The sequence below is a fragment of the Corythoichthys intestinalis genome, chromosome 6 (genome assembly GCF_030265065.1).
Source record: "Corythoichthys intestinalis isolate RoL2023-P3 chromosome 6, ASM3026506v1, whole genome shotgun sequence".
In the NCBI taxonomy this organism is placed as follows: domain Eukaryota; kingdom Metazoa; phylum Chordata; class Actinopteri; order Syngnathiformes; family Syngnathidae; genus Corythoichthys; species Corythoichthys intestinalis.
In genome coordinates, this window is record NC_080400.1 from 44,558,141 (window position 1) to 44,585,580 (window position 27,440).

At 39.0% G+C, this 27,440-nt stretch overlaps 1 protein-coding gene across 1 annotated transcript in view; it reads left to right on the forward strand.

Annotated features, from left to right (window-relative positions):
- Window positions 1-27,018, forward strand: part of LOC130917346 (ephrin type-A receptor 4-A-like) — an 81,059-nt gene extending 54,041 nt beyond the window's left edge. The window contains exons 8-18 of the mRNA XM_057838660.1: window positions 1,241-1,352; window positions 2,654-2,712; window positions 3,041-3,154; window positions 4,125-4,310; window positions 13,368-13,429; window positions 14,142-14,351; window positions 14,442-14,591; window positions 16,863-17,059; window positions 19,478-19,636; window positions 22,011-23,113; window positions 25,492-27,018. Of these exons, the coding sequence (XP_057694643.1) occupies window positions 1,241-1,352; window positions 2,654-2,712; window positions 3,041-3,154; window positions 4,125-4,310; window positions 13,368-13,429; window positions 14,142-14,351; window positions 14,442-14,591; window positions 16,863-17,059; window positions 19,478-19,636; window positions 22,011-22,125 (1,364 nt within the window). The 3' untranslated portion in view covers window positions 22,126-23,113; window positions 25,492-27,018. The remainder of the gene's footprint in view (window positions 1-1,240; window positions 1,353-2,653; window positions 2,713-3,040; window positions 3,155-4,124; window positions 4,311-13,367; window positions 13,430-14,141; window positions 14,352-14,441; window positions 14,592-16,862; window positions 17,060-19,477; window positions 19,637-22,010; window positions 23,114-25,491) is intronic.
- The last annotated feature ends 422 nt before the right edge of the window (window positions 27,019-27,440 follow it).

Here is a 27,440-nt window from a genome sequence, read left to right on the forward strand (position 1 = left end):
ATATATATATATATATATATATATATATATATATATATATATATATATATATTTTTTTTTTTTTTTCTCCACACTGGTTACCCTCTCCACTGTACTCTGCTCAGAGGAGCAAACACAATGAAAAGTTCCCTTCTATACATCGTTCATTCCTGGTGCTTTAAAACTACAAAAAAATCACGAATATGTGCATGTTTTATTTATTACATTTTATTATGTTTTATGACTGCTTTTGGCATATTTTTCTTAACCTGAACTGAATATGTATTTGTGTGATTGTATGACTGTTGCAATTTTTAATTTTTCCCCGGGCTATTAATTAAGTATTCTTTACCTTACCTTTATGAAGTGACTGGTTTCGTACTTTATGTTGTAAAGAAATGTGTAAATTATTCTCTGAAGAAAAAGCAGGCGCTTACCAAAAAAAAAAAAAAAATCAGTTTGTTTTCATGGAGGAATAGAGAAATCTGAGAAAAATGTACTGTTTAATGGCAGAAATTAAAAAAAGAAAATAATTTAAAGTGGGTTAACCGATTATCAAAATACTAATAGTTTAATAATCTGTTAGTGGTTTCTCAATCAATTCATTCTGATATCTATAATATTTTCTCTTCACGTTGCAGAATTTTGACCGTAACCGTATAACGTAAAAGGCATGTCGCCAATTATGAGCAAGTTGACTGTGGCATCAAGAATGATAACTGATTGGCTGATAACAATTAGTGTGTGCTTGTGCTTGTGTCTTGACCTCCACTGAACCCTTAGGACTGGTTTACTAGACCCTTGGGACGATTTGTGGTCCAAAAGTTTTAACGATAGACAATACAGCTGTTTCTTTGGGTTGAATTGTGTCTAGACAACTTGTAACATGTCAGCAAAAGCAATCCTAGAGCTTAGAGTGCAAACAAAATGGAAAAAAACTGGAAGCCATATTAGGGCTGCCATGGTTCTAAATGATGGAGGGACCAGGTGTACCTTTTGTAATGCAGATCCAAACCTCAGCGCACGATAATGACACGGTCAAGCGCGCATCCTAATGGGCTGTCATTGTCTCTCAATGAGGGCAACAGCAGTAGACTTTATGGTGGAATCATAAAACAAAGCGATGTCTGTGTGTGTGTGGAGTGGGGCTGTATATACACAACATTTAGGAGATATCAGGAAGTGCATAAGGGGTCAGTGACTGACACAGAATGTACTGCTCTTTTTATTTTGTTAATCATTTTATTCTTCCCTCTCTCAGTGCCAGCTCCTATAATCGGTGATGGAACAAACTCTACAGTTTTACTGGTGTCTGTGGTCGGCAGTGTGGTTCTCCTACTTCTACTCATCGGCGCTTTTGTCATCAGCCGAAGGTGGGCTTCATCTCTCAGACTCTTCTGTTCTTTGTCGGTGCGTGTCTCCTCTGTGATGAGCGATGTCTCGCTCAGCACCAGGAAAAGTAGCTGTCAGGGGCCAGGCGCCAGTCGAAAACACACACACGCACACGCAGAGCATTATTGCACCATACTCACACACGATGAGTGATGACTCGCCACACTGGAGACATGACTGACAGCTATGACAACTGAAGAGATGCAATCAGCGACCCCTCGATCCCTGTCCTCTGCTGCATCCATCCTCACTTCTTATCCCCTTTCCTCTGCTTATCCCATAGTGACTACAATCTAGGTGGCTGCTTATTGTCCCCTGCTGTGCCTTACTTACTAGAGTGAAGAAAATGAGAGTAAGGGAAACGATTTAAGAAAAAGACAGAAGGAGGATAGCAGTGGACAATGAGAATCAAGAAATGAAAAGTAGCTAGCAAAATTGAGAGAGTCAGACAGAGAGGCATCAGGTGGATTTGCGGTGACCCAATCTCAGGGTGTTAACCAGCAAGCAGGACAAAGCGCCGTCACACAGATGGGATTACATGCAGATGGGGCTGCATCACCTCAGGGTCCTAATCATTTGCAGTCCTGGTGCATGTGTGTGTATGTACGTGAGTCCAATTTTAGTGTAATGGAGCGTTAATAGTTTTTGAATTCATTAAAATGTGTGTGCACTTTGCTTTCATTGGTGTGGTTTGTTCGTGAGCATTTTATAGCAAACCAAATCCTTGCTTCCATAATGTTTATCTGTGTTTTGGGTAATAAATTTGGTTTATTGTGAGCATTTATATGTCCTGGCTTTGCATGTAATTGTTTCGCTTTTACAACCAAGCAGGTGGCTGCATTCTTTACACTGTATGCATGAGATGACCAATGTCATTGTGTAGCGGCAACCATGCAATGATTGTGGGGAGGGACTGTAATCACGTAGCTGTTAACCCTCATTACACTACTGCAGAGGGGGACAATGTTTCACACGTGGTCGTAGACATCAGCGAATCAATGTAATCCTAAGGGATTCTAACACAATGTTCTATAAAATTGATTTACGGCTTATAGCTCCTCCTCAAATCTCCACTCTACGTTCCTGTTTTGTCCCTCAGTGGCAGAAAATATTGTAATTGAAAAGCATAGTAGAAACATTTACTAAAAGTACATATCAAACGCATCCCAATTTAAGTGGCAGAATAAATATTTAGTTGTGATATTCGGAGCAAACACATTTTTGTTTCCTTCTCCATAACATGACACAAAACCAATTGTCCTGGTGTTTTGTTCTCCCATAGAAGGAGTAAGTACAGTAAGGCCAAGCAGGAGTCAGATGAAGAGAAGCATTTACACCAAGGTAAGAAAATGCCTACAAATTCTGTAATTGAAAAAAACCCAAAAACATTTATAGGTGTGTGTTGATATGAATGCTCTATAAACCACATCTGGAGCCTATATATAAGAAAAGTGGTGGGTGTAAACAATTTTGAAGTTAATATATTTGCACCCTTGCTTACTCCAAAGGTATCATTATCAAGCCATTAGCAGTGGTATTGATGTCACTCAAACATTTCAGGTTAATGAGTGAACCATAGAGAAGTGTGGTGTAGCCTGCAGCGTGATGAAAATAAACACCAGATGAAGAGTTTCTTCCTGACTAAATTTTACACTTGCATTTTTTTAAGGAGTGAGGACATATGTTGACCCCTTTACCTATGAGGACCCAAATCAAGCTGTTCGCGAGTTTGCTAAAGAGATTGATGCATCCTGCATTAAGATTGAGAAAGTTATTGGTGTCGGTAAGTGGAGAATAACATTAACTCAATTTATTATGTTTTAACAATTTTAAAGGGACACACAAGATTTTGATCAAGTGCATCCCAGCAGAAACAATTTTATTTAACAATTTGAAAAAAAAAAAAGAAATTTCACTTTTCCGATTTGTAATAATGAGACAAATGTAAATAATAGTCAATATATCTCAGAAGAAGGCAAAATACTCATTGTCAGACATTTTTAAATGTCCATTCCTATTTTAGTCAATCAAATGCAGCGAGATTGTCCCACCGACTCGTCGCGCATTAACTACCCACTGTGCTATGCACCGGCAATGATGCATACACATTTTAACGGACCGAGGAAGGGAAGCAGGCTTCTTCTGAGTCGCAGATGAAAGAAGAAAGAGAAATTTTGTAATGGTACAGACACCATAAAGCGTGCGGCCTACTATCTTAGCTACTTTTTACCTGTTTCTGCGGTGTGACCTGTCAAGTTTGTCACACAATGGCTGTACTCGCAAGCATTGTCGTTTTATGTGTTTGATAATTATTTTCGACGTTATCATAGTTCTAAGAAATTTGTGATTCGCGTATTTAGATTCTTTGAGCAACCATTTTTCACAAAAAGATCATTTTATACTGAGTCTTGTCTGTCCCTTTAACAATTCCTTATGAACATGTTAATGTGTTTTAGACAATACAAAAGACAACATGAAGACTACCTTTGGAGGACAATAGTCAATGCTAAATATGTTGTTTTTACTATTCTTGTTGCTGAAGAAAAGTCATCCAATGACAAAACAATAAAGAGAAGAATCAATATCCATTTCTTTTTTTCTCCCTTGCTGCACTACTGGGTGCTTGAAGGGAGCAATAAGGGATTAGAGACCCTGATCAATGTTTGAAGAGGACCCCTTCCAACATACACATTAAAACAAACAAGCACTGGCGCCAGAGGAATGTACTTTAAATAGTACCATGTTTGTTTCAGGGGAGTTTGGTGAGGTCTGCAGTGGTCGTTTGAAAATGCCTGGCAAGAGAGAGATCTGTGTGGCCATTAAGACACTGAAAGCTGGATACACCGACCAGCAGCGAAGGGACTTCTTGGCTGAAGCCAGCATCATGGGACAGTTTGACCATCCCAACATCATCCACCTTGAGGGTGTAGTCACCAAATGTATGTCTTTTTTCTTTACTAGCGCTGTTCAAACTCAGACATCATCAGTCATTTGTTATTCAAGTAACCTTGACTTTTATGCAGATTTCTAATTACTATTTCCAACTCCCACAAACATGAGCATGCATACACAAACACATTTTAGCTAATATGACCAACCCACCACATATTTTCATCTATTTACATTGCCATCCCATTCAAATTATAGCAATAAATCAAGTCTATATTGCGTATGACATTGGTGGAAGTTTGATTCAGACAAACTCTTCTTTGGGTGGAAGTCACCCTATGTGAAAGGATAGCGTTTACTTTTACAGAAATGTACAATGTATCACAAAAGTGAGTACACCCCTTGCATTTCTGAAGATATTTAAGTATCTTTTCATGGGACAACACTGACAAAATGACACTTTGACACAATGAAAAGTAGTCTGTGTGCAGCTTATATAATAGTTAATTTATTTTCCCCTCAAAACAACTCAAAATATAGCCATTAATATCTAAACCCCTCACAATAAAAGTGAATACACCCCTTAGTAAATACATACATCCCTAAATGTCCAAATTGAGTACTGCTTGTCATTTTCCCTCCAAAATGTCATGTGGCTCTTTACAGGAGTGATGTCAGCATTGCTGCAGAGATTGAAGAGGTGGGGGGTCAGCCTTTTAGTGCTCAGACCATACGCCGTAGGGCTGGGCGATATGGCCTTAAGTACGTATCACGATAAATTGAGCAGATTTACCTCGATAACGATAAATGACGATAAATTCGCCCAAGCAATATATAATTTGAACATTTGAATCAATGCATGGAATACAAATTAACAGTTTCTCGTTAAATTTATTTACCAGCTTTCAATTTAACAATTGCACATGCAGTCTAAACATTAAGTATTAAAAAAAAATCTCGTAAACAATAAGAATTCTTGTGTGAACATTTATAACAGCTTGTATGACTTGAAAAATATCATCACTTGAATTTCATTAAATTCATTCCACATGGTTATACACTAGATAGTGGCATACGTTTAGATATTTAGAATAGATACAAATACGACACATCCACCCGCCCCCCAGAAATTATACTTAATTAAAAAATAAAATGTTTCACAAACCTTTCCTTTCTTTTATTCGGCTCAATTATTTACATCTTATGATTTTGGAAATCCTTACAGTATGCAATAAATAATATTCCTGTTCCCAAGCACTGTGCTTACTGTACTGTAATTTTTTACAAAAAATAAACAATACATAGCTACTCCCCGTCATCTAGGACGAGCCACTTACAAGACTAGCACTGTCGTGTATTACAAATACTGCTTTGAACACATCTTCACAGACAAAAGCAATGACACAGGCTTAAAGAGGTCAACTTTAATTGTGTAAATCACACTTAATGACGACACGATCCCCTGGTTGAAATAGACGACATCCACTTAATTCTATTGAAGATATGTAATGCTGAGGCAATTTGTCAACTTTACTTTTAAAAAGAAACGTGCACTGTTTATCCAGTAGATGGGGCTCTTGCAGTGTGTCAAACAGTGATTCAATTTAGGGCAGTTGTCTTAAAAGTGGTTCATTGTTTCAGGAAGCCTCGGTTTTTCCATCCCTATCTGGAACCCGTCAAGAGTTTACTTAATGTCGGGTGAAAGTTTGGCGAAGCTAACTTAAGCTCGACTTCATCCCGTTTACTTGTAGCGTTAGCCGCTAGCGTTAGCTGCTAGCGTTAGCCTACCGGGCTTCTGTTTGATTGGCTTCCTGAAAACCATGTGACTCCAAACGTAAGCACACTGTCTGCTTTCTTAAAGGGGAATGAACATAGCCGAACAACACAGAGTCAAAGCGGGATGAAAAGACTATATTTTCTTCTTTTATTAAATTACCGAATTTACCGACATGGTCAAAATTACGTCGGTCATCGTGAAGAATTTCGGTAACGGTAAATTTTCGGTTTACCGCCCTGCTCTAATACGCCGCACTCTACATCAAATTGGTGTGCATGTCTGTCACCCCAGGAGGAAGCCTCTTCGGAAGACGGTACACAAGAAAGCCCGCAAACGGTTTGTTGAAGACATGTCATAAAAGCACATGGATTACTGGAACCATATCATATGGTCTGATGAGACAGGCGGGCTTTCTTGTGTACCGTCTTCAGAAGAGGCTTCCTCCTGGGGTGACAGCCATACACACCAATTTGATGTAGAGTGTGGCGTATGGTCTGAGCACTAACAGGCTGACCCTCCACCTCCTCGATCTCTGCAGCAATGCTGACAGCACTCCTGTAACGAGTCACATGACATTTTGGAGGGAAAATGACAAGCAATACTCAATTAGAACATTTAGGGAATGCGTTTTTTCAGAGGTGTGTACTCACTTTTGTTGCCAGGGGTTTAGATATTAATGGCTATATTTTGAGTTATTTTGAGGGGAAAATAAATGAACTCTTATTATATAAGCTGCACACAGACTACTTTTCATTGTGTCAAAATGTCATTTTGTCAGTGATGTCCCATGAAAAGATATACTTAAATATCTGCAGAAATGCGAGTGTTGTACTCACTGTTGTGATACACTGTAAATGATTCAAATAATTGAACCTTACCAAGGAAATTAATGATTTTGTAGCAGCGTGTCCTGGTATTGTCCCAACTCGAACTTTGTTAACACATTAAAAACATTATACATTGTATTTCACTTTCTTTATGTCACCGGGTGGCTTCCCCCCCAGATGGACAGGTTACATTGTCAGTGGGAAGGGTGAGGGGAAATAGAGCAAGGTGGGCAAATGGTGAGTGGGGGTGCTAATGGCCCAGGAACAGTCCCCGTAGTGCAGCACTAGGCTCATTAATCATTGTGTCAGCTCTAAATGTGTTTGGGGTTAGGGAGTGATACCCTATCCCTCCTCTATCTGCTGCTGCATGGTCACAAAACACTGGTCACATCTCCCTCCCTCTGCCCTTGGTGTTATCTCCTTCATGACCCCCCCCCCACACACACACACACACACACACACACAAAACCTACACCAAGCTTTGCTCAACCATTTACTCCTTTTCCGGATTCTGCTTGTTAGGATAGAGATGCTTGCGTGTTTGTGAAACTCTTGTCAACACGTCCAAGCACTTTGTGTTGGAATGGGCCGAGGGCTGATGACCAGCCTCGGCTTAGGTTAGATGGATGAAGTGCCTTAATGTGTCGTGACATAGCAGCAGCCTTGCCCTATCACTGCTCGATAACACTGTCTCTAACCCTTTTACACACACAACGCAAGACAGATGCATGGACGGTCTACACCAGTGGTGTCCAAACTATTCCACATAGGGCCGCAGTGGGTGCTGGATTTCATTCCTACAAAACAAGATGACATCTTTTCACCAATCTAGTGGCTCACAAGTGTAATCAGTTGATTGCAGTCAGGTGCTGCTTGTTTTAGCACAAACTTCATTGGTTAAACTGTCCGTGCTCGATTGGTAGAAACAAAAACCAGGACCCACAGTGGCCCTTGCGGACAGGTTTGGACACCCATGGTCTACACACATCTGAACGTGAACAGTTGCTCAGGCAGAATTACTTATCTCTTCCAACACCTCTCACCCCTTATATGACCCCTCAGACCTTAAAGAGAAGTCGTGAGAAAGGAATAGAAAATGCAGACAGATGGACATACGGAAGGAAAAGAAATCAGAGACAAGCCAGGGAAGGTGCAAATAGAGATGTGGTTAGAAGGGTGATGGATTGGAGGAGAGACAGAGGACAACAACGGGAATGACAATGAAAGAAAAGAGCGTCCAAGAAAGGGAATGAACCAAGGCTTAAAATGACAAAACGTTTGAGGGTTGGATGAGGGAGACGGATGAGACGAGCTGTTGTGATAGACGCCGACATGAAAGGGTAGTGAGCCTTAGCAAGAAGAGCATCTGATAACTAACACTCTGCCTTCTTCAACCCTCCCCCATTTTAGAGCTCAACTCATGGTTTGGGCAAACGAGTCCTTCACACTAGAGCGTCTCTGTCCAATCTAATTAAAATATATATGGCGGAAAAAACAGACAAGACTGAAAAAGCAGTTTCTGTTCTTGCACCCGTCTTTAAAATAAACTGCTATATTTTAAGCCAAAAGAATTGTTGTGTTTGATAGAACAATATGTCTTAATGCTGCCATAGCCTTACCCTGGAAACCCCCGTTTACAGACGTCGCGCAACCGCTTTTGTTTCAAGTAATTTTATTTATTATTCAAAATGTCTGTCGTTTTTAGCTTAGAATCATTAATTGATGCCAAATATTTCATTAAAAAAAAAAAAAAAACGACTTAAAAAATTATTCACTCGCATATTTTAAACTTTTAAACAAAGAAAGAAAAATGGAAAAAAAAAACAATTTAAAAGGGTAAATATATGAAAAAGAACATCTTGACCACTCCTTGTTGTCTGCGATTTCTGCATCACGACCCTTGATACATTACCGTGTTTTACCCATAAAATCCCCCAAAATTCCGACTGTGGCCATTCACATCTGTGTCTTGACATTTGATGATACATGCTACATGGAGTTTTTGGATCGAAACAATGTAAGTACCATATTTTTCGGACTACAAGTCGCACCTGAGTATAAGTCGCATCAGCCACAAAATGCCCAACAAAGAGGAAAAAAAACATATATAAGTCGCACCGGAGTATAAGTCCCATTGTAGGGGGAGAAATTTACTAGATAAAATCCAACACATAAAACAGATACGTCATCTTTAAAGGCAATTTATTATAAAAATACAATAGAGAACAAAATGCCGAATAAGTGTACAGTATGATGTTAAATGATGCATAAACAACGAAATGTGAATATACAGTCCTCACCAGGACGCTACGGCTCGGTCCTGGCTGGCTATACAGCGAGCTAAACTCCCTAATGACGATGCTGGACATCCGTATAATTTTCTGAATCAATTTCGTCCTCGATACCAAACAGGTTCGCATCAACGTAAATAAATGATAATTAGGTGCTATTACAGCAATGACACAAACGGTTAGCATTAGCACATGGTTCAAACAACCACACAACTGGCTCTCGCGGGTGGAAAACACACAACAGAAAAGATGATACACATACACGTTGCCTCTGTAGAGATATTTTACAAGCACAAACAATGAACGTAAGTTCGCAGCCGAGTTTCTCTCTCTCTCTCTCTCTCTCTCTCTCTCTCTCTCTCTCTCTCTCTCTCTCTCTCTCTCTCTCGCCCACTCGCTCAGAGATGCTGTGTAGCAGTCCGTCTTTTCTTCTGGCGTGTGAGCGCTCCTCTTCACGTAAACAAGTGCAAATGGGCCCCCACTTGGGGCGTGAAAGCACCACAAACTAAAAGCATGCATTTCAATATAAAAAAGTCAATATTACAATTGAACACACATTGCCAAAGAAAGAACGCGAACGTGGCCATAGCTATTAAGAGTTATTCAGATATCTATAGCATAAAGAACATGCTAACAAGTTTACCAAACCATCAGTGTCACTCCAAAACACCAAAATAAAATGTGAATTGACATCATTATGTGTAAATAAATTAATATTTTCACACATAAGTCGCTTCTAAGTCGCGCCCCCAGCCAAACTGTGAAAAGAAACTGCGACTGATTGTCCGAAAAGTACGGTATGCGATAATATTTCGTTAAAATCCTGCTGTCTTTAATTATGTTCTTGTGTGCTCTCACCTCCAGTTAGGGTTTTGCTCTTTAAATGTTTAATTTTTTTTAAATGCCCTCCTGTTCAAAAATTTTCTTCCCCCATGAGACAATTTTGAAATTCGGCCAAATTGGGGGTCTCAGAGCAGAACTTTAAGTCACTTGAGCGTTTTCCGTCATACATACCACTATTTCAATTGTACTCCCCTCTTTATTTCAATAAAGTTAAATTCTTAATGTGGCATGGACTTGTTGGCATATCCAACAGAGCAGTTATAATCATTAATCATATATACTACTCGATGGGCTTGTAAAATACATATTCAAAAAATCCTTTTACTGAGGCCTACCAGAGTGCAGCTCATTTTTATGGCTTCTGACTTTAATCCAGTCTATATTAAAATGTCTAATTTACATAAAGCAAACCTCTAAATTAAAAAGCGATTAGTTATTAAAAGCTAGTCTTTGCATTTGAGTTGGCCTCTGAGGAGTATTCGTCTGTTGCTTCCCCAATATTGTCCCTTTGTTGCCTAATTCTCCCTACCCGATTTCGTTGGCAGCTGATAATCAGCCCTCTTTCAAAATTCCCTGCTTAGGGTTCATGGCCAAAGGCGGCGGGGCGTATTCAGGGAACATGGAATTAGCATGCAAATAAGGTGCGAGGAATAGGGCGGGGCTGAAAAGGCGAGAGTTTAAGGTCGCAGGTCAGACGCTCTTCAGACTGGATTGCAGAGCTGTCAATCACTGGCGCCTTGAGGGTAGAGGAACTCAACAAAGGGAACAAAGATGGCTGACAGAGCGGGCCCCTGCTATCCCCCAGATTTAAATCCACTTCCTCTTTTTGGGGCATCGTCCGAGTGGCCCGTGATTAATGGCGTGCCAGTCACGCAGCGGGTGAAGGAGTGAATGATGGCCGCTTGGCACATGAGCAGACTGTGAGTTTGGAATGTTACCTTCAGGACCTCAGCTACTAACAGCTTAGCTCTCCTCTGCGCTACATATTCTTCAAGAACATATTCAAGAATTTCCTTTTTATGAAAAAAAAAAAAGCCTGAACTCAGCACTTCACATTGCAGTCAGCCTTTAATTCCACTTTAGTTTTGCAACACGCAGTGGGACACAAATGGAACCATAAGAAATTTAATGTAAAACTTTTGCCATGGATTACAAACAGAAACAGACAGGGTCCCACCATGGGACGCACACCCAACCCGTCCCTTGCTCCACTGAGATAAAGACACAGATGCTCCCCAAATAGAAGAGGAGAGGGCAAACTAAAGGGATGAGGTGAAAAAGGCCAGAGTGGGTTTGGTCATGGGGAAAGAAGAATCATACAGCATAATAAGGAAAAAGGAAAATATGCACCACAGAGGAGAGTGAGGGAGGTGTCAAAAGTTGGTAAAGAGGTCAATGGGCCTTTATAATATGTGTATGTATGTCTGTATAAAATGTGGTATAATGAATCAAACGGACTGGCTGGGTGATGTTGTAGTCCAAATTCAATGTTTTGTGTGAGTGAAAAGGCATTTAGTTGTGCAGCAAAGAAAAAAAAAAATGTATTCACGTGTGAACACATGCCAGTTTTTACGCCCCATTCACAAAACATCAGACTCTTGAAAAGCTTAACTTTTACCTCAAAACAGTTTAATGTGTGCTTAAAATGTAACTATGTCAGATCATGCCCCAAGTCAATCAAAATTAAAAACACCACTGAGCAGTTACTAAATACGACATAGAAAAATGGAAAACACATTGCTCAGGACATAAAGCTGTTGAAAGTAACTTGCATTATTACCACTGCTTCAAGTAAAACTAAACAAACAAAAAACAATATACTGAAATTTTGTATCTGACATTTTAAACGCATATTAAATTAAAGTACCAAAATGGACAAGAGCATCGTCAAGCAAAGTAGCTCTGATTTCATCAGATGATACTGTTACAGTGGTACCTCTACGTACGAAGTTAATCCATTCCAAGGCCTTGTTTGTAAGTCGAAATGGTCATATGTCAAGCAGGATTTTCCCATAAGAATACATTATAATTCAATTAATTCGTTCCAAAGCCCGAAAACATACACTAAATCCTTAATAAATGCTGCTAGTACTATTGCAAATAGCAATTGCACAGAGCAAAACAAATAAATTATGAAAAAAAAATCAAAATAATAATAGTAAAAATAATACCTGTAATAATGTAACGAATCGGGTTCTAATGTGGCGGATGTGTTTTGCGTGGTGTGCCTGAAGGCACCGCGTAAGTTGACTTGACAAAGTGAGAGAGGACTTTTTGCTTTCACTTTTCATGTTCAGCTGCGGCGGACAGTAGGCATGTTGTGTGGCACAAGTTATGAAATAAATTATTAAAACCCCGACAAAGCTGGCAATTTTTTGGCGATGTTACCACAATAATAATTGTCACCATAACTTATAAAGACTGGCGAACGTAGGTCGGAGGAGGACCGTCGAGATCGTAGACATTCTACGGCTGTATTGTCGAGCCAGTTCACGGACGCAAACACCACGCTCATATTTTTCTTTCATTTCCATCTTTATTTCAATGGTAAGCCTCACCTTTTTCATTTTTTTCACCACCTGCACTAACATTCTTGGAACCCATGTTGATTTCTCTCACAAGAAAATTCACCGTTTGTCCGTCTTGCAGGAAAACAAAGAAACTGTGGCGCTGTCATAAATTGTCATATTTAGAGCATGTCGTAGATGTAGAAAAAAATCGCGAGTCAAAATTTAAGTCGGATGTCGAAAAGATAGTGTGTCGAAGCGATCGTATGTTGAGGTACCACTGTATTTGTCTTCGCTGATGACCTCAACCTCCTTGACCATTTCTTACACGAATTCGTCCTCTATTATCTCCATCCATTGTAGTGCCTCACAAACCGATGCTCTCTGAAATGGCTGATAGATTATGTTCCATTACATCATTAGCCACAAGTGTTATCAATTTTGAGTTGTTGTGTTCAATGGGTGACGCCTGTGTTTTAATAGTGTTTGACTTTTCCCACCTGTCTTTTCCCACAATTATGCAACGCAGATGCATCACAGTCAAAATGTGTTGACAAGTTGTGTCCAAACAGGTGAAAAGCGCTTATGGTGTTGCCCAAGGAATGACCGATTCAATCAGTGGGTTCAAGCAACTGAGCATGTGGTTCAGACAAAAGTGTTTAGTTTTTTAGCAAATGATAAATACTAGAAATCTCTGGGTGACAGGAGGTAGATGACCTAACACACACAAATGCACACACAAACATACACACTTAAATTCCACCGGGAATCTGCTGGGCTGTCAAGTGCATCATTTACTGCATAATCATCTGCCTTTCATTCTTTCAATCTCTCCTCGTTTTCTTTCTCTCCGTCTTTCTAGGTAAGCCAGTGATGATTATCACGGAGTACATGGAAAACAGATCGTTGGATGCATTCCTGAGGGTCAGTCAAGCGTTTCTTTGCGTGTCTGAGAGAAAAAGAGAGAGTGAAAGAGAGAGAGGGATACACAAATACAGCTGTAGTATACTGATCCGATCATATCACTTTAATGTCATGTCAATGTCAAATTACAAGCGTTCCTTCACCAACATTCAGTGTAGTCTATATCCTTTTACTCGATTGAATTAGCGGCCTTGTGATGAGAATTTTACTCAGTTTTATTACTTTGTTAACATGGTTTTCTAACTTTAGAGGATCATATTAGCATGGATTATCCTGGACAAATTTTCGAGATTAAGCAACAGTCCAGTTTATACCAAATTTTACCGTCCGATTCAGCACACCCAGTATTGTTTGAAAAATGATATTTTCATAGCTGTGGGACATGTTTGTTGGCGCAAAATTTTGGATTTTAACCTATATATTTTGTTGCAATCATATGACTCATGAGGTTGGAAAAAGCCATGCATTTATTACTAATTACTAATTGTTATTGTATAAAAGCCATGCTCCTCATTAATAAAACAAAATGAACAACCACAGTGGGAGTACTGCTAAATAAAACTCCCATGTGATACATTAAAACTGTACAGACCTTAAGGACACAGAGATAAAAAAAACAAAAAACAAAAAAACAATAAAATAGAGAATTAAAAAAAACATGTTTTTGGTAGCACAGTTAACTTCATCAACAACTTGTTCCTTTTATGTGCAGAAGAATGATGGCCACTTCACTGTGATCCAGCTAGTAGGCATCCTGCGTGGTATTGCGTCAGGCATGAAGTACCTGTCAGACATGAGCTACGTTCACCGTGACCTGGCAGCTCGCAATATCCTGGTCAACTGCAATTTGGTTTGCAAAGTGTCTGATTTTGGCATGTCTCGTGTGCTGGAGGATGACCCCGAGGCTGCATACACTACCAAGGTTTGTGTATGTGTCGTGAATTGCTGATGTCTCATCGCTACAGTTCGATTTGTCAGCCTTTATTTATCAGGCCATTTTTCATTAATACAGGGAGGAAAGATCCCTATCCGCTGGACGGCTCCGGAGGCTATTGCTTATAGGAAGTTCACCTCATCCAGTGACGTGTGGAGCTATGGCATCGTCATGTGGGAGGTGATGTCATATGGCGAGCGGCCATACTGGGACATGAGCAACCAAGATGTAAGTCACATTTTTACTTAAATGCAGGAGGGGTTGATAATAAACATTTAAAATAATTTATATAAAATAAGTACAGTGGTACCTTTACTTACGAAATTAATTGGTTCTGGAAGTAGTTTTGAAACTTGAAAATTCTGGATGTAGAGATGACAATGCATCATGCCACAGAGCTAAAACTGTTAAAGCATTCCTTGGAGAAAGACTCATCCAGTCGATGTCATGGCCTGCAAATAGCCCAGATCTCAACCCTATTGATAACCTGTGGTGAAAATTGAAAAAAATGGTCCATAGCAAGGCTCCGACCTGCAAGGATGATCTGTCAATCAAACTGCAATCAAAGAGAGTTGGCACCAAATTGATGAACAATACTCATCAAGTCCATACCTTAGAGATTGTAAGCTGTCATAAAAGCCAGAGGTGGTGCTACTAAATACTAGAGATGTGTTTTGATTATCATTTCTTTGTTTGTTTCTCATGATTTCATTTTTTTCCCCCTCAGAATGGAGTGATTTCATACAGTGGGGCAAATAAGTATTTAGTCAGCCACAAATTGTACAAGTTCTCGTACTTGAAAAGATTAGAGAGGCCTGTAATTGTCAACATGGGTAAACCTCAACCATGAGAGACAGAATGTGGGGAAAAAAAAAAACAGAAAATCACATTGTTTGATTTTTATAGAATTTATTTGCAAATCATGGTGGAAAATAAGTATTTGGTCAATACCAAAAGTTCATCTCAATACTTTGTTATGTACCCTTTGTTGGCAATAACGGAGGCCAAACGTTTTCTGTAACTCTTCGCTTAGTGTAAAGAAATCAACTGTGGGAGCAATTATTCGAATTATGGAAGACATACAAGACCACTGAAAATCTCCCTCGATCTGGCACTCCATGCAAGATTTCAACCCGTGGTGTCAAAATGATAACAAGAACGGTGAGCAAAAATCCCAGAACCACACTGGGGAACCGAGTGAATGACCTACAGAGAGCTGGGACCACAATAACAAAGGCTACTATCAGTAACACAATGCGCCGCCAGGAACTCAAATCCTGCACTGCCAGACGTGTCCCCCTGCTGAAGCCAGTACACGTCCAGGCCCGTCTGCGGTTCGCTAGAGAGCATTTGGATGATCCAGAAGGGGACTGGGAGAATGTGTTATGGTCATATGAAACCAAAATAGAACTTTTTGGTAGAAACACAGGTTCTCCTGTTTGGAGGAGAAAGAATACTGAATTGCATCCGAAGAACACCATACCCACTGTAAAGCATGGGGGTGGAAACATCTTGCTTTGGGCTGTTTTTCTGCAAAGGGACCAGGACGACTGATCTGTGTAAAGGAAATAATGAATGGGGCCATGTATCGAGACATTTGGAGTGAAAATCTCCTTCCATCAGCAAGGGCATTGAAGATGAGACGTGGCTGGGTCTTTCAGCATGACATTGATCCCAAAACACACAGCTAGGGCAACAAAGGAGTGGCTTCGTAAGAAGCATTTCAAGGTCCTGGAGTGGCCTAGCCAGTCTCCAAATCTCAACCCCATAGAAAATCTGTGGAGGGAGTTGAAAGTCTGTGTTGCCCAACGACAGCCCCAAAACATCACTGCTCTAGAGGAGATCTGCATGGAGGAATGGGCCAAAATACCAGCAACAGTGTGTGAAAACGTTGTGAAGAGAAAACGTTTGGCCTCCGTTATTGCCAACAAAGGGTACATAACAAAGTATTGAGATGAACTTTTGGTATTGACCAAATACTTATTTTCCACCATGATTTGCAAATAAATTCTTTAAAAATCAAACAATGTGATTTCCTTTTTTTTTTTCCTTCCACATTCTGTCTTACATCGTTGAGGTTAACCCATGCTGACAATTACAGGCCTCTCTAATATTTTCAAGAGGGAGAACTTGCACAATTAGTGGTTGACTAAATACTTAGTATTTGCCCCACTGTATATATTTCCCTGCACTTGCTCTATAAAATTAACATTTACTGACCACCACGATGTTTTTTATTCATTTCTTTTAGTGTTTCTGAATGCTAAAGAGTTGCACTTTTGAACTAATTCCCTATTTTTTTTTCAAGGTTTTTATCTGAGTTTGTTCTACATCATTAAATGTCTCAGTGAGTGCTCGTCCGAGACTGGTGATTCCATACTTTTCGCTAGGGGTTGTAATATAATGTTGATAAAGTTTATAAATCACGGTGAACAATAAATTACTTAAGAGATTTCAATTTAATCATGGTAATTTTACACAGCGCTTAATGTTTTATAGGTGATCAAAGCTATTGATGAGGGCTATCGGCTGCCCCCACCAATGGACTGTCCTGTGGCACTCCACCAGCTCATGCTGGACTGCTGGCAGAGAGAGAGAGCAGAGAGACCAAAGTTTGGGCAGATTGTCAACATGTTGGATAAACTTATTCGCAACCCCAACACTTTGAAAAGGACCGGCGGAGACAGTGTTGTCAGGTGAGGAGAGGGCAGTGATACACCCATTTTGGTATGTGTTTGAAAGATAAATATGATGGCCTGGTGACAAATGTTTAACAGTGGTAGTAGCAGAAAAGCATTTGTGAGGTCAGAGTTGACTGGTATTGATTGCAGCGGCTTGGTGCACATTTTCAAATTGTGTGTGATGGGGTTGAGTTCAGGGCTCACAAAAGTCATTCAAACATGTCTTTATGGACCTTGCTTCTTTTGGTATCACGTACCAATCAGCTTTGATGTGCTGAAAAAGATAGAAAGACCAACAGATACATTGTTATCTATTTTATTGCGGCAACATTTTTAATAGCCTCCCAATATCTTTTTTTTTTTTTTTTTTTTTTTTACTAAACATCCAATGTTGTCCACCAGCAGTGTGTGGCTAATTTCAGCCCACCGTGCCAGAGTAATAGATTCCTCTTCAGTTATCTTTAATGTTGCTTTATTCTCTGGAATGTTGCGGTTAACTGTGGGAAGAATTACGATGTAATGCTAAGTTAAAAACAAACATGACTCTTCAGCTCCTACGCTATTACTCTTGAGCGGCTAAATGTGTCAAGACTGACCTACATGTGTTTACAGACTCAATGCAGCCTGGTAGAAGTCTGTTTGACTTTAATGAGTGTTTTAGCACGCACTCCCATGTTCACCTAATGGGGCACAAGAAGTAAAAGGATTTTCATTTGGCGTCATGAGTGCATCTGAATCTTATAAATGTAGCCTTAAAGTTAAATGAAGCCATGCCATGCAGACCTTAAATGGCTGATTAAGCGGAAGAGAACTTATACAATACAGAAAGAAAAATGTTTTGAATTAGAGTCATTCTACCATTCAAATGGTTACACTTAATACTAGAGGAGCTATGGTTGATTTGGCTGATTGGGAAAAAGTGGATGAAAAGAAATGTGAAATGGTGCATGACAAATTGTTTCAGTAAAAACAGGTGGCATTTTCTTTATCATAGTCATGACTATTATAGAACTGTGCTGGATCAAAATGATAAAAAGCTAAATACAATGTACTAGGCATGTGCCGGTATGAGATTCTGACAGTATGATAACCTTAAGCCAAATTTTCACGGTTTCACAAACACGGTTGAGATATCTGGGTTAAAAAAAAAAAAAAAAGTCAATTGAACAGGATTTTTGTTTTTCAAAACATATTAACAAATCGGAACATAATTATAATTGTGAAGTCAAAATAAATAAAAAATAAATAAATAAATAAATAAATAACTGAAATATTCTAAATAAAATTTAAATAAATGCAGTCCTTTGGGTGAGCCCTAAACCCACAGTTCAACATTATTACCATCTGAACAAAAATAATTGTATATCCATAAAAAGCATGTGTGTATGACTCGTATCATGTCTACATAATACACACACTCTCTTTCTCAACATAGTAGCTAGAGAGAAAAAAAAACATGTGTTACCACCGCTAGACACACTAAACACGCTGGAGTTAACTCTCACAGCTAGTGGGACACGTTCATAACAGTGCTTACAAACTTGTAATTTTGTTTAAATGCAAAATCATATTGGAGGTATTGCCTCCTCGGCAACCATCCTCCGCAAACGTGTTTTACATGTCGGTTGGCCCTTCTCCTGTGAGCGGCGGCCGTCTGTAACTTTTCTGTACCTGAAGTTGTCAAGGAACGAGGGCGGATGAGCGGTGGGAACCCAAAAGTAGGGAAACAAATTCAAGGCAAGGCCGGGTAGCAGTGAACTCAAAATTGGTTTAATGATAATTAACAAAAGCACAAAGTATCAACAAAAGGCTAGGGGATCAAATAAAAGGCCTTGAAACTTACTCTAACAGGGAATGCAAGAACACGAGGGCTTCTGAAGTCGATATCAACCACACTGGGTTAGACATCAACAATGACGCAACAAGGAATGAAAAGAAACTGGGAGCTTATATACACACACAGACAAGGGGTAACGAGACAACGAGGAACAGGTGGATGACACAGGAGGCGACAGTTTGGAGGATACACTAGCAGCCGTCACTACAGGTGAAATCAATGGGCAATCACAGGGACAAACTAGGAAGTAACCAACACAAAACCTAACAGAAGTATTCCCATACCAGCGATTTCGTTTTCTTCGATGGGAGGAAAAAGGTAGAGAGTTTCACCTCCTCCAGCCATCGTGTAGCACAGCTGACTCACTGACACTGAGCAACATCAGGTTTGGGGAGGGTTGAGCTTTGTAGCTGCAGGCAAGGGATTTCTCCCTGCATTTTTAAGACATAAAAACCTCCGGAATTTTTTTGCTGATTTGAAACCGTGGTGTTTTCATACCACGTTATACCTTGAAACCGGTAATCTGCACATGTCCATAATGTACTGACAATTCTTTGCATTAAATCCCTCCTTTCCCTGCTGTCGCCACACATCAGGCCCACCACCACCCTGTTGGAGCCCGGTAGCCCCGAAGGGTCCTCGGCAGTAGGCACAGTAGAGGACTGGCTTCAGGCCATTGGCATGGAGAAATACATCGACAACTTTACAGCTGCCAGTTACACGACTCCAGAGGCGGTAGTCCACATGACACAAGAGTGAGTAGCAGGGACAGGATTCAGTGGGGCAAGTATTTAGTCAACCACTAAATGTGCAAATTCTCCCACTTGAAAATATTAGAGAGGCCTGTCATTGTCAACATGGGTAAACCTCAACCATGAGAGACAGAATGTGGAGAAAAAAAAACAGAAAATCACATTGCTTGATTTTTAAAGAATTTATTTGCAAATCATGGTGGAAAATAAGTATTTGGTCACTACCAAAAGTTACTTTGTTATGTACCCTTTGTTGGCAATAACGGAGGCCAAACATTTTCTGTAACTCTTCACTCTTCGCTTGGTGTAAAGAAATCAACTGTGGGAGCAATTATTAGAAAATATGGAAGACATACAAGACCACTGATAATCTCCCTCGATCTGGGGTTCCATGCAAGATCTCAACCCGTGGCGTCAAAATGATAACAAGAACGGTGAGCAAAAATCCCAGAACCACACGGGGGACCTAGTGAATGACCTACAGAGAGCTGGGAACACAGTAACAAAGGCTACTATCAGTAACACAATGCGCCGCCAGGGACTCAAATCCTGCACTGCCAGACGTGTCCCCCTGCTGAAGCCGGTACACGTCCAGGCCCGTCTGTGGTTCGCTGGAGAGCATTTGGATGATCCAGAAGAGAACTGGGAGAATGTGTTATGGTCTGTTGAAACCAAAATAGAACTTTTTGGTAGAAACACAGGTTCTCGTATTTGGAGGAGAAAGAATACTGAATTGCATCCGAAGAACACCATACCCACTGTGAAGCATGGGGGTGGAAACATCATGCTTTGGGGCTGTTTTTCTGCAAAGGGACCAGGACGACTGATCTGTAAAAATCAAAACAATGTGATTTTCTGTTTTTTTTTCCACATTCTGTCTCTCAGGTTGAGGTTCACCCATGTTGACAATTACAGGCCTCTCTATTCTTCTCAAGTAGGAGAATTTGCACAATTGGTGGTTCACTAAATACTTATTTGCTCCACTGTACACTGACGGATAAATATTTGAAGGACAGTATAGGGAACAAGGTGGGGCCAACAAAATACTGTGAGTTTTTAGACAAGTATACTGATATTATGTAATCCAGAGTACCATAAAATTAAGTTTTTTTTTTTGCTCTACTTTTGCATTTTTTTCTAAATGGTGATGTAATTTTGCACAACTGTTTGACTGAGAAAGTAAATATTCAATAATAGATTAAGTATTGTATACTTTTACTTATCTTGCACCATTAAGGGGACGCTACGCTAAGAACATTGAAAATAGCACGCTACGAACATTGAAAATAACAACAAAAGCACATTTTTTATTTATTACCAAATTATTGAAACTCCATAAAAATACATGGGAAAAGGCTTATTCTTGCTGTAAACTATGGTATTGTTCATATAGTTGTTAATAATTTTGAACTGAAATTTGTAAACAAAATTATTTTTCCATGGTAAAATGATGAATGGCAACTCGAGAAAAAGATAAATTACAAAGAGTTATGTGCTCACACTCACTGTGAACATGTAAAAGATTTAAAAATTAAAGGATGTGCAACAAGTATTTAGTTGTCAATAACTTGAAAACTAAAGCCCGTGATTTCAAAATATCCAATTAGATCAATAAGTATATCCGTCATCATAGGTTTGCCAAATTTGAGAATAAACTATTGAAGCATTCTCAAATTAGGGAAAACATTTTTAAACAAAGGCATATAATAACACTGTGTGGAAACAACTACTTATAATTAAGATGTAATTTTCGAACAATAAAATGCATTAAGAATATGTATTTGCTGTACTTTCAACACATATCCGAAACCTGGATATAACTATTTTTTTTAGCTGTGTTCAATCTCCTAACCCTTTTCATTTTGTGTTCCTTTTTCAAATTCAAATTTGCCAAATGTGCCTCCAAGTCCCTCTTTGAAATACCGTTTACATTGAAGATAAGAACCTAAACTCTCACTTAGAAGTAAAAACAGAATATTGAAAACAAGTTAAATTATTGGTGCAGTGCTCGCTTAAAAATAGAAAAAGTAAACATTACTTCAAGATTAGAGAACATTAAACAACGTATTTTGTTTTAAAAAGCGTGCCAAACATGATTTAGAAATTCATGGACATCCATGGACCCACTATGTATTTGTGTAAGTCATTCTTTCGATTGAAGTAAGGAACTCTGTTATTCGAATTATTCTTTTAATCCCTTAAAATGATAGGATTGGGATTCCTGTGTTGGCAGTTGCAATTCCTTATTCAGCAATTTAACTGTCAAGCCAACGCAAAGCTGCAAAATCCATTCTGTGGATCATTAGTCTTTTCAGTTTTTTTTTTTGGTTTGTTTTATGGATGCTTGGTCCTAGGTGTGTGCTTTCTCTCCTTGCAGGGACCTGACCCGCATTGGAATCTCCTCAGCAGCACACCAGAGCAAGATCCTGACAAGTGTCCAAGGAATGCTCTCGCAGATGCAACAGATCCAAGGCAGAATGGTTCCTGTCTGAGAGATTCAAACCAAGAAGGAAAAGGGAGCAAAATGACTTCATTTCCTATTAAAACGAAGAAAAAAAACTACCATTGAAACGAGACAAGCTATGAAGAAATAGTTTACCTCATCTGTGCACTTTAAATTTGGTCTGAAAGAAAAAAAAGGAAGAAAAAAGTGGAGACAATGGCACTTTTTAAAAGAAAAAAATCAGACCGTTATTCTGCCCTTTTTTTTATGTTGTTGTTTTTGAGAATACGGCTTTTGCGGATAGATAGAGGCTGGAAGTGCCTCTGAGAGGCCAATCTGGAGTGCCTTTATTCGATTGAAAGGAAAAGCAAGACAGATGGGAAACGTTTTGTCCTTCTCATGGGCAAAGTATTATTTTTGGAACTTTCTTTGTGAAATGATGCGCAGCACAGATCTTCTTCCTTCTGGTGACTGTGTTTATCGTACTTGCATTGTCTCTGTGGGACTCACAGGCTGCCCCAGCTACCTTTGTTCTGTCTCAGCTGGATCTGTTTGATAGCTCACACACAAAATTGAGGATCTCAGCTGTCAGAGAATCCCACTTTTGGCTTTGTCAGGAAGGTGGTGATGCGGCTACACTCATTTTGAGGAGATCTGTGTTGTTCCCCACAGACATGTTTTTTTGTTTTGTTTTGTTTTTTCCTCAGGATGTTGCAGAGAATGTTTTTAATGCCCTGTCTTCCCAAAAATGTCCTCCATCCCATCTGACAAACACAGAGTATGGATCGTACTTTGCTCTCTTAATCAGAATCCGAGCCCTGGTGGACTCCACTTCTTGCCACAGAGCTTCCTCACCATTCCTCGCCATTCTCAGTGGACAGTTGTTTTGCTGGATTTAATTGGGTTTACTCATACAGCAAGACAAAGGACCATATGGCGGGATTTAATCAAAAGGATGTATGGAACAAATGCAATATGGATACATAGTGAATCGCAATCTTCACCCTCCACTGAGGATTACTCAAGCTGTTTTCAAGGTGAGAATTGGTATTAGATTTTCTTCCCTTTGCTGTAATTGCAATGTGGTAATGTAAGAGTGCATACGGTTGTAGGAAAAAGTATCTGAACCTTTTGGAATTTCTCACATTTCTGCATAAAAACACCATCAAATGTGATCTGATCTTTTTCAAAACCACACAGATGAAAACACAGTTTCTTCCTTAATTAAAACCAACCAAACGTTTGTAGGTTTTCATATTTTAATGAGGATAGTGTGCAAACAATGACAGAAAGCGGAAAAATAAGTAAGTGCAACATCACATTAATATTTTGTGACAACCCCCCCCCCCCCCCCTTTAGCTGCAATAGCTTTAACCAGATGCTTCCTCTAGCTGCAGATCAGTCTGGCACATCAATCAGGACTAATCTTGGCCCATTCTTCTCTACAAAACTACTGTAGATTCCTGGGATGTCTGGGACAAATTGCTGTGTTTAGGTCATCCACAGCATCTCAATGAAGTTCAGGTCTGGACTTTCACTTGGCCACTCCAGAATGTGTATTTTGTTCTTCTGAAAGCCTTCTGAAGTCGATTTACTTCTGTGTTATGGATCATTGTCTTGTTGCAGAATCCATCCTCTTTTTAGCTTCAACTGTCTGACAGACGGCCTCAGGTTTTCCTGCAAGATATCCTCATAAACTTTTGAATTCATTCCTCCATTAATGATTGCAAGTTGTCCAGGCCTTGAGGCAGCCAACAGCCCCAAATCATGATGCTCCCTCCACCATGCTTCATGGTGTTGATAAGGTGTTGATGTTGCTGAGCTGTTCCATTTTTTCCTCCACACAGGACGTTGTGGTTTGGTTTCATCAGTCCACAAAATATTTTGCCACAACCTGTGTGTCCAAGTGCCTTTTGCGAACATTAAATGAGCAACAATGTTTTTTTAGACAGCAGTGGCTTCATCTGTTGAGTCCTCCCATTAACTACATTCTTGGTCATTGTTTTACATTTAGTTACATATATTGGACTGTGCCTGTGATTTCTGTAAGTTTTTAGCAGACACTCTAGGGTTGTTTTTTTACCTCTCTGAGTATTCTGCGCTGAACTCTTGGCATCATCTTTGGTGGACGGCCCCTCTTTGGGAGAGAAGCAATAGTGTCAAAGTATCTCCATTTGTAGACAACTTTTCTGACTGTCGATTGATGAACATCCAGACTTAAAGATATGGTTTTGTATCCTTTCCCAGCTTTATACAAATCAACAATCATTGATCGCAGGTCTTCAGACAGCTCTTTTGACAGAGCCATGATGCACATCATACAATGCTTTTCATTAAGACAACTCTTACCAGGTGTGTTTTATGTGCTTTAAACCACTCATCAGTGATTGGGCAAATATGAAGACCTATAAATGTTTGGGTGGTTTTAGTTAAAGCAGACACTGTTTTTACATATGTGTGAATTTGACAAAGATCAGATCACATTTGATGGTGATTTTATGCAGAAATGTGAGAAATTCCAAAATGTTCAGATACTTTTTCATACAACTGTACACTACATTTTGTTTATACTACATCTATCATTTTTTATCTGATTTCTATCTGATTTTATGTGTTTCTGTTTTTGCTTTACATTACTTACTTTACATGGTAATGTGCACTTTGAGATTTGTTTTTCAAATGTAAAGTGCACTATAAATAAAATGTATTATTATCATTATTATTATACAAAGTGTATGCATTAGCAATATTTTAATACAGGTTGGGCATCTTGGATAGCAAACTACAGCAGTCTTTGGGACAAAATGAATCAAATTGTCTATACAAAGTGTATGCATTAGCAATAATGTAATATTGAATTTGTATTTTGTACATGTCTGTGTGGGGGTTGGAGTGTGTATATAAACACAGTCATATTATGGCTCTGGTGAAATAATCACTTTTAATGTATTATTATTATTACTATTATTTTGTAATTATTACTTAGACTAACACATAACCCCATCCCTCCATCACAGTTCGGAGCGATAAAATAGCACCCAGAGACAAAACGGTTTTGGGACTGCCACAGTATGTGGATAAATGTATTTGAACATTTTACACTGACAGGAGAAAAAAAGAGAGTTCCCAGTACTTTTTATTACAGTATATATTTCTGTCAACATTTCTTTTGACTTTTCACCAAAACAATACAACATTTTCAACCAATATAGCAATACATTTTAAATAAATAAAATAAAATAAACAAAAACATTTGTTTTCTATCTATGTTGTTTTTCTGATTGCTCTACTCTTGCTTTCAGATGAGGGAAATGTTTGTAAGACAACTGAAAATGGATACCTAGCCGAAACCATTGATATTGGCAAACCCAATGACTGATGCATCTTCTCTCTCTGTCTTTTATTGGCTCCCCAGCTGCTGTCATTCATCCTCAGGATCCTGCCTCCACTTGCCACTTCCAGAATTCCTTTCTCTTCTCATTGTCTTCCTCATCTTCTCCCTGCTGACACTGAGACAATACTCGTCCCACCATGGACTTGTGGCCATCCAGTACTGTACTGGAATCATTTGAATGATTAGGAGCATCACAAAAGACTACGTGGTGAATGTAATATAATCTACAAGTCCTACTCCAGTGGAAGCTGGGCTGTTTTGTTTGGTTTTGTTTTTTTACAATTCAGGATTTCTGATTAATTGTTTTCTTTGCTTGCATGTAAAATAAGAGAAGTCTGATTTGAATGTGTGAATGAATGCACAAGTTTGTATGATGTCCGATTTGTATATCTGAAAAACATTAACCTTGTCCATTCTCAAGCCACTGTGCGGTCATGATGTACAACCTGTTGCTCCTGTCTTGGTGATTTTTACTCAGTCACAGTTTTCTGGATATCAACCTATTTCTGCTTTGGCACTGGCAGAGATTCACAGATTACATTTGGATACATTAACAGTGACAAGTGTGAAAGACTCCGACTAACGTTTGGATTCGTGAAACTGGTAATGATAAAATAAAAACAGTCTCTGGATATGACAGCGGGACGTCACATGCATTACACAACAATGAGTTATAGGAGAAGGTGTCGAAGAAGGGAAGAATGTAATTATTCTTTTTGATTCCAGAATACATCATTAGAGTTACAGGAATAGTATAACCGAATGGATTCCATTTGTACTGGTTCCTTTATTTTCTTAAACTATACATAAGTGAATGTTTTGAACTTCTATTTTGGGTGACATTTCACAAAACACCTCCGTCCTTAATACAGCGCTAAGGCTCATTCCTCTTGGCAATGTGTAACTTGGGTTTTAGTGATCAGAAGAAAAAGGACCTGTTTGGAAATATGCAAGACATGTTGGGAAGGAGACAAGAATGTACTGTAAAATATGTTTTCCCTTTACTTCAATGTCTGATAATTTGGGGGGAAAAAAATCTGAAAACTGAACAAAAATAACAGTGAAGTAAATGTTTGTAATTGTATACCTTCCAATGCCATATGATCTAGTCATGTAGATCTAACATTGATTTTTTTTTTTTTTTTTTTTGCTTTTTTTTGACATGATCAAATTTGTTTGTTTGTCGAGGAGATATAGGTACATGTAAGTTATGACATTTATTTATGTCCTTTTATATGTAGTTTGTAAAATAATAGCCTCAAGTGAAGAAAATAAAGGGGTGCCACAGCGCACTTAATACAGTAGAAATAAGATGATCTCTTTGTATCTTAATTACTCACATACACACAAAATTTTGCCTTACTACGAGTGTGACAAACCTATTTTTGTTGTGGGCCACATTACGTTTATGGTTTCCCTTGACAGACCGTTATGACGGTCAAACTATTTAAAATGGCAGACATACCATAGCACAATACAACACATTAATCGGTAGCTTGTTTCGATGTTCCAGGTCAAGAAAACGGTGCATTCAAATTAGGGATGCGCCGATCCACATTTTTCCACTTCCGATCCAATCTCGAAACCTGAATTGGGAACGCCATGGGTACTAATACTATTCCTTTAATATTATTCTGATCGGAATTTTTGATTCTATATGATTCCTTAATAAATTCCTACCTACAGATGTAAAACATTTCCAAACAGCAGACATCTAATGTAATTAGTCTGCGGTTATGTGCAATGCTCTGCTCTCTGGTTTGCTGGGTGCAAAGTGTGGAAAGCTTTTTCCAAACGGAAGCGGGTCCTATTAGTACATCTCTCACTGAAACAGACCTCTTTTCAGGAAATCCATTCCAACTTTTTCAGAAACTTTCACATCGGATCTGAAATTTCGGATAGATGTATCAAACCTCATTACCCCAAAATAACAAGTTTTCAAAATCTTTTACTTGATTTACTACTTAAAT